This window comes from Mesocricetus auratus, unplaced genomic scaffold (assembly GCF_017639785.1).
Source record: "Mesocricetus auratus isolate SY011 unplaced genomic scaffold, BCM_Maur_2.0 Super-Scaffold_100676, whole genome shotgun sequence".
Lineage (NCBI taxonomy): Eukaryota > Metazoa > Chordata > Mammalia > Rodentia > Cricetidae > Mesocricetus > Mesocricetus auratus.
In genome coordinates, this window is record NW_024429266.1 from 29,813,686 (window position 1) to 29,822,313 (window position 8,628).

The 8,628-nt window shown below is 40.3% G+C and overlaps 1 protein-coding gene across 2 annotated transcripts in view; it reads left to right on the plus strand.

Annotated features, from left to right (window-relative positions):
• CUNH1orf105 (chromosome unknown C1orf105 homolog) overlaps window positions 1–6,754 on the plus strand; it is a 33,161-nt gene extending 26,407 nt beyond the window's left edge. For both annotated transcript variants that reach the window (XM_040738258.1, XM_040738259.1), the window contains 3 exons: window positions 366–436; window positions 3,552–3,616; window positions 6,408–6,754. In XM_040738258.1, the coding sequence (XP_040594192.1) occupies window positions 366–436; window positions 3,552–3,616; window positions 6,408–6,553 (282 nt within the window). In that variant the 3' untranslated portion in view covers window positions 6,554–6,754. The remainder of the gene's footprint in view (window positions 1–365; window positions 437–3,551; window positions 3,617–6,407) is intronic.
• The last annotated feature ends 1,874 nt before the right edge of the window (window positions 6,755–8,628 follow it).

Genomic DNA, 8,628 nt, shown 5'->3' on the forward strand with positions numbered 1-8,628 from the left:
TGAGAAAGGCACATGATTTCAAATGTGCTTCACATTGGCATCATGTGTTCACTAATACTCAAACACACCAGTGTGGAAATGCAGTCATCGCCTCAAGAAGATGCAGGTTTATCAGGAAAGGCAGACACCATTGAGCAAAAAGTGCAGAAATGTCTTATGAGTGTTCAGAGAGCAGGCCTTAGACCATGTGGCAGAGAAATACCAGGAGCCAGCAGCTTGTGGGAGTCATGGTAGCTACTCTGAGAGCAGGAGCAGGAAGATGCAAGAGGATATGGGAATGGTATCAGACACATCTCGGTTTGCTAATGCCCATTATTTAGATCAGAGTGTAACAGTCAACATACTGAATCAGGCTTTTTTCTCAGGTACAGCCAAAAAATTTCACAATCCCAGACCATGATGAGCAACCACCCTCCCAGAATTCTGTGAATCACAGGTAAGCCAAAGATGTAAGCTGGATCTGACTTAAGTTCTGGTTCTGTCTGTTTGGGACACTGAACTGGGATTGGAAGGACAGTAAACAGAAGACCCTGGCAATGAACTTCATGGTTGTTTTATCTTCTGTTGGAGCCAAGGGGTCTGACAAATTAAATTATGTCACTTCTTTGCATGAATGATTACTTAGTTACTATTAACACAACAGTTCTTTCCACACACATAAGAACAATGGGAGGGGTTGGGTAGGAAATGTCTTGATTGCCCTTGGGCAGATAACAATTTCCATATAGATGATATATATCTAAATCACAAAATATGGGAGATTACACACACTTTGTCCTAAGTTCAAGGCATCCTCTGTTGACTTTCATCAACTTAAATTCTACTTATACATTCAATTTTGTTTGATGCAATACAACAGAAATACAACAGGGTACCACAAATACAACTAAATAAAATCTAGTTAAATTCTGATTAATTGGGGCTTTATACTTTTTTCTTGTATTTCACTATCAACAGTGAAGAATTTACTTCTTAATTTTTTAAAACTCTAAAGAGAACTTAGAAGGAGTTGTGGGCATGAGGGGTTGTGTGCAAATATAATGTTCTCATTGGGAAAACCTCAATTAAAAAAAACTCCAGGCCCAAATACAATGCTTGGAAGATATGAAACATCATAATGAAACTCATTGTTTTGTACACTAACTAAAGCAAACAAAGATTAAATAAGACAACAAAATGGACTCAGTCTAGTTAAGGCATCAATGATCTTAATGCCCTGTGTTAGATGGTGGAATGTAAGCATGGAGTCACCTTTACAAAATAATTATAGAAGATACTAAGGCAACTTTTAATTCTCTCTCTTAAATAAAGGGAAAGACAGAAGGTCCTAGTTTGTCTTCCTGTAATCATATGTGGCTCAGAAGCAAAATGTTTTATGGCATTACAACATTTTGTTCCAGGCTGTGACAAAAGTCAGGTACACTGAAACCATGTACCAGTGCTGGCTCAGGTACACAAAGGTCACAGAGGAAACATGTGTCCGGGCAGTCCAAGTTCCAACACTAGTAACATTTACTCATACTTTTTTTTTAAATCATGATAAAAGTCATGCCAACTTTAAATAGGAAACTCTTTGAATCAAGGGCTTCTGAACAAACATTAATTCTTCTGTGAGAGAGACTTTGAAACCTGTTGCCCTGGTTTATTTAGAATGTTTTGTACTTTAAGAAAAGCACTTAATCCCAAAATCATTAACTGATTTTATTTTAAACAAGCAGTTCTTATTCCTTTAAACCATGGCCAAGAATTGAATGATCTTAAAATACTCTCAAACTCCCTTTGTTTTTTGCTTCATTTTCAACATAATAATGAAGGAAAGCCTACCACTTGTGTTTGATACTTACAGTGGCTGTACAATATGGACTTGGTTCTGTTTGTTGTGTTTAAAATCTTCTCCACTCTTTGTAAGTCTTACCATACATAGGGTAATGGAACCTCACCAAAACCATTTCCTTTACTCCTTTAAAATGTATTTTATCTTAGTTTTGGTGTATGTTGTGGGGTGGGGAGGGGATGCACCTGCAGAGGCCAGAAAGGCATCAGATGCCCTGGAGCTGAAGTTACAGGTGGTTCTGAGATGTCCAACAAAAGTACAGGGGCTTGAACTCAGGTCTTCTGGAAGAGCCTCTTAACCACCAAGCCTTCTCTCCAGCCCTGCCTCTCTTCTTAAGTGATTCTAACTATAGTCACTGCAAGAGTTACTATTTTATAAATGTAAATAATGAAGGATTAGGGAAGAAATGATGTGGTACACATACTTATTTGCTGAATTGTGGAATAGACAGATGATAAACAATCTAATGTGCTGATAGGCTTTCAGTGGTTCTCTACCTTCCTAATGCTTCAACCCTTTAACACAGTTCCTCATGTTGGGGTAACCCCAACCATAAAATCAATTCATTGCTACTTCATCACTGTAATTTTGCTACTGTTATGAATCGTAATGAAAATATCTAATATGTAGGGATATCTGATACGCCGCCTCCAAAGGGATAACAGGTTGAGAATCGATGCTAGCTAGTCCATGAAATGTTACCAGTGTAGAAGTCTTAAGGAGTTAAGCAGTTTAGACCAACCTAGAATGTCTTAGGATTGAACATATTTGGAGGGGGGTGGTCAGCCCCACATCCTTGGCTGCCAGGAGAAAAGGAGGAGTCACAAACTCTCCAGCCAGCCCAAACATTCTCTCAGTTTTGCTTTTAAAGGGCAAATGACTGACTTGGAAGACTTCTTACTTTTTGTGGAAATTAGAGAAATATTTCCTTAATCCCTCCTAGTTTTAGACTTTACATGTTCTTATAGTAGAATAAAGTATTTTTAAAATGAAGGTCTTATCAGAACCCATTAAGATACTACCAAGGAAAAGCACTTGAGAATTAGTGGGTTTTGGACAATTAATACTTCCATCCTTCTGCCAAGGGGCCTGAGGGTAGGTAAGCAAGCGCTGCAGTACAGAACACCCCTGCTCTATGTGTAAAGACGCATTCCTGAAAGAAAACTGTTGGTTCAGGATCCCCAATACCAAGTTCTCATCACAAAGGAGACTTATTTGTCCAGAGGGACAGAGGGCAGGGGATAAGAGAGGATGAGGGACAAGGGGAAGGGAACAAGGGAAAGGGCCAGGGGTATTTGTCCCAGAGGGACAAAGCACTGTCTCTGGATAGAGAGGAGACAGTTGTGGCACATAGGGAAATGGCAGTTTCTAAAGGGGAAAGGGGGAAGCCTCGTGCTATGATGATTTTTTTCCCATTTGGCTTGTTAATTAGGTGAGCCCAAGGGGGTTTTTGATTGCCAGACTTCAATACTTTGATAGCTAGACCTTGGCAGTCAGCCTCAGGAGAAGAAAATGAGCAAATAAGGCAACAGACCTTGGTGGTTAGCTTTAGGAATGTAATCTAATGATTTTCTTAGCAAGGCAGAGGGAGTGAAGGAGAAAGGCAAGGCCTGCTAGAGGCATGTTTGCCAGGCCCAGGCCAGCTAGTGACCCTTCAGTTCCTTTTCTCTAAGGTCTAACCAACTGACTAATGCATTTTCTCGATTCTTCCCATCAGAGTGATGATCCTTCATCATCCCCATGTCCAGCAGTTTACTCACTCCTGTAATGACATTCCAACAGGTTGGTTTGCTTTTAAAGTACTTCCAGTGTAATACATACTCCTCCACTTGGGGCCAGAGAATGGAAAACTTAGTTTCTGTGACAGCCTCTACATTTTCTGAGCAATTCCATTCTCTGTTCCATTTTTCTTTCACATATAATCTTTTGTAAGTGTTTGGATTGTTTCACAGCCCCCCTCCTCCTTCTTTTAACTCCAGCTCACTCTGTCCCCTCCAAGGGCCTCACATGTTTTTATGTCATATTGTCTCCAAGGTCTCTTTAGGTCACATAATTCTAATAAGCCACTTGCTAATGAACTTTCCATAGAAACGTGACACAAACTAAGTAAAAGACCTTTCTCAGCATTGACACAAAACTGAAGTGGATCACAGTGCTCCTGGAATGGTCTCATCATAAAGTCAGGAATCTTTTCTCCACGGAAGTCCTAAAACACCTACCTTCCTGCAGAAGCTGCCTGATACTATTCTGAGTTCTATTGCTACTTATAAAACAAGCAAACAAAAAAGACAGTAGTACATCCCAGGCTTCAGCACTGATTTATGTCTCACCCCTTAGAGGTGGGTGGGAATGGACTGACAAATGTACAACTAAACCATTTCTTGGGGGGACATAATTCAAAGATTTAGTAACACTCAAACTTTAGTGATTTCTTTTTCTACCAAATGGATCCAAAATAACTGAAACTACCTGGAGCTTTTGTTTCATTAGATTTGTACAGTAAAAGAAATAAAGCTATGGTTACAGAAATCAGATATTTTATCCTAGGAAGTTGCAGGGATTTATAACTGGCGCTGAGCTGAGAAGCCACCTAGGAAAGTTGAGTACAGAAGGGGTGTCTTGGGCACATGCCAAAGGAAACCCCCCAACAATAGGAGGTTTGGGAATACAACTCCATTGCCGTGAAAGGGGGCAGCCCAGTTCCCATGAATTTCCTCTCACATATCCAAAACTATTGACCTAATTCATGAGTTAGGTTGGGAGACCTAAGCTTAAGAGCATCTACCCAATGAAAGTTCCCCACCAATGTTCTCTGCTCAGTTATTCCCGGCAAGGCAAGAGAACACTGGGAGATAAGCACACCCAGTTGGTCTCAGTGTCATCTGTGCTAGTGACATACTTATTTTTAATTTCTCTTGGACCTGGATTTTTTTCAGATTTATCTTGCTAAGGAATGAATCAAACACACACACACACACACACACACACACACCTAATTATTATATCTCCTCTCAGCAAGATCATTTTGCAACACCAATTTGTTAACTCTGGGAATACTTCAATTAGTAACATAAAAGTTAGCTGAAGGTGCATGGGATAGGCACAGTATTTACTTGCCTGTACAGTCTAATCTAAGACAACAATCTTGGATACGGAGCTATAGGGAAAGTGGGTGCTGAGTGAACCCTTTATGGACTACACATTGGTGAATCTATATGTGGTACTAGCTGTGAACTCTCTGAGCTAGGCTTTCTTGCTTTATGTGTCCTCCAAAGCATGGGAGAAAGTGTAGCTTGGTACCAGCAATGCCTATTCCCAGATGCTGACCTCTCTCTGTGGGTTTGGTGTCCATATTCCCACTTTAAGAGCTGGAGCAGCATCTTGTTCCACACACTATAAGCAACCTTTGTGCTAAACCAAGCCACAGCTCCTGGCCACACCCATCTAACAGTTTATTCAGCTTTGACATATCAATACTTTAGTATTTGCTACTTATTGCCTAAGCTGCCACACCCATGAAGACATGCAATGAATACAGAATCCCAGTGTTTTCACTGTCCACAGTTATCTAACTCATTTTTCAGGTCAAAACAGTGATTTCTACCATTTTCCTAAATTCAGCCAAATCTTATTATCAGCATCCAAAATGGTAGCTGGAGGTTTCTTTGGACTCATTTATCTTTGTTTTTATTCCATGAGAACTGCAGGCCCTTATTTTTGATGAGCCCTGGTGTTATGTTACCCACCCAACATCTGTTTAGCACCTGGCCTCAGAGAAATGTGACAAGATATTGTGTCATGTCCTAAGTTGAGACTAAGAGGAGCTAGATGTGGTGTTCAACCTGTTTATGTCTGTCAGCCCAAAATATTGTTGCTTCCTATTTGCAATGATAAGGCTGCAGCTGCACTGCATTCTAGAAGTTCAAGCCCATAATAGATTTAACTCCAATTTGGATTTACCAAGCAAACTTGTTCCAGAAAATTCAGGGCTTCAACTCCCTTAGTCATTCAATTACTGCCAACAGGAAAGTGTTGTTGCATGCATGATTTATCCCCTTTAAGCAATGTATATTCTGGGAAAGAAAAATGTAAATATTTTTAAAAAATCAATCATGTTTGAAAAAGAGGTCAGGATGATAAGGATTTGGGATTATTCATAACTTAAAGTTCCTTTTGAAATACTAAATCCTTTTCATACTGTAGTCTTTTTGTAAGATCATGTTTATTTTTTCAAAGAACAGGACTATGGACACATGTGTCCTGGAGCAGTCTCCTGAGAATTGAGACCTCTTTTCCCTTGAATTAATATTACAGTTCCAGATATACTTTATCTTCCATTTAAATTTAATTGGCAATACTCTTAACTCTTGGATGTTATTTCTAAATTTCACTTGGCATCTTCGATCAGATTTAGAAAAGTTGGCATGAGATGGTTCTATTAAAAGAAATTCTTATGTGAATTTTGAGTATTTTCTAAGGCTGGAGGAGTCTCCGGTGGCCCTTGGTTATTTTGTGTTTTTGTAAGAACAGTGTCTAAGTCCTTATTCTCCACTCTTCTTGAACTGTCTTCTAGAGAGCATTAGCTACAGATTGCCCATTATGGGTCCCAGGACTGCTATCTTCCACAGTCTGCTGTCAGGTGCCTACAAAACTCCTCAGGAGACTCAACACTTCTCCTTTCCCAGAAAGAAACGACTGAGCAAGACAGTGAAGCAGTGAGGGGTCAGAGCTGAGTACCCCAAACTGTCAAGGAAGAGACCACCTCTCCAAGCTGTTCTGATACTGATGCATTCCCATAGTCTTCGTACTCCTGAAAGATGAATCACTTTTTCCTTCCCACGTGCTGCTATTCTAGATCTTGCCACTTTCTCCTAAAGACAAATGGTTTAATTTACATAAATATAAACATTTATTGATTAACACAGAATGTGATAAGTGTGTCTTGTGTTATTTTTGCTGAAGATTTTAACGCATGTTATGATAAATGACACTCTTCTCCTTCTAATTCATGGTTTTCCATTAAAGTTGTTTGTTTAGCCCATTCTTTCAGGTAAGAGGACCAGGGATGGCTCCTGGAACCCTCTATGAATTTATCTTGTTAATAATCACAGAGAAAAGGGAGAAAATGTCCTTTTTTCCTTCAGTTAATCTCATAGATAACAGGGGACACTATGATGTCATAACGGCAGATGATTGCTTGTTGCAATCTCTAGTCACAGGATCTATGCCCCATCGTGCCTTCTTGTGTCACCTCTTTTACTGCCTTGTGTATTGATCAAGTTTTCAGTCAGTCTTTGCCTATATTATATAGTGAGGTGGTTTTTTTTGCTTTAAAATTTTTTTATTTAATTTAAATTAGAAACAAGTTTGCTTCACATATCAATCCTAGCTCCCTCTCCCTCCCCTCCTCTCCTGCCCCCACTTCAAACCTCCCCCAATCCCTTCCACAATCCCCACTCCACTCTCCAAAGAGGGTGAGGCCCTTGTTGGGGGATATCGAAAGTCTGTTATATGATCTGGGGCAGGGCCTAGACCCTCCCCCATGTACACAGGCAGAAACAGCATCCCTCCATGTGGAACGGGCTCCCAAAGCCCATCTGGATGACAGGGCTAAATTGCCTGAGGCCCCAAAGGATGCTGAGGCCTCCTCACTGACACCCACATCCAGGGGGTCTGGATCAGTTCCATGCTGGCCTCTCAGCTATCAGTCTGAGGTCCATGAGTTCCCCATTTTTCAGGTCAACTGATTCTGTGGGTTTCACCTGCCAAGTCATAATCCCTTTGCTCATCATTCTTCCCTCTCTGCAACTGGGTTCCAGGGGTTCAGTTCAGTGTTTAGCTGTGGGTGTCTGCATCTGCTTCCTTCAGCCACTGGATGAAGGAAGTGAGGTTATTTTTATATGAAAACACATGCTTCCAGATCTGTGCTGATCTGTATGTACACAGTGTGAAGATCACAAAAGATAATTCCAAGCTTGTAGATACTATATCCATGGTCATACATGTTCCGAGCCAAGTTTCAAGAGACTTTGTATAAAAAAAAAAGCACTTCTGTTTCTTAGGAAGCAACTGCCTAGTGAAATGCTACCCCCTGACTAAATGAATGCTAGACCAACCTATGAGACTCAACCTGTGCCAACTGCTTTTGAAGAATGGAATAAGAGATCTCAGATAAATGAGTCTGTCCAAATTGAACTCAACAAAACAAAGAAAAGCAAACAAAACCTGCTTCATTGTCGTATGTTTCTGGTAGCCTATGATTTTTGTTTTCACTGTGATTGGAGTTCAAGAACTTCAAAAATAGTACCCATGAGTTCTAATATCATTTCAGACAATTTAGAAAGCACAGAGATGTTTTCTTTGGTTATTGTTTGTTGTTTGTGCATACTTCAGTGAAAGGACTTGTGCCTGCACTCAAGAATTAGGGGAAATACTTCCCTCATGCACATTTATTTGGAGCTTTGGAAGTAATCTGGATGTTAGGCATCTTAGGAGATAAAATGCTTCTGCAATCTCATTAAGATGGCCTAATCCAGAGCACTCTGAAACCACTTCAAAAGAACATCTTGGTACTTGCCAGCATGTTAACAGTGGGTGCTATGGTTTAGATCTTAAATGCTCCCTTCAGTGGTCACATATTGAATAAAGGCTTGGCCACCAGCTTATGACACTACCAGAAGGGAGCATCACCTTGAAGTAATGGAGCCAAGAAGAAGGGTTATATGTCATTTGGGGATATGCCTTGAGTCATCATCTCTCTTCCTCTCCCCAATTCTTTCTTTCTCCCTGTCTTT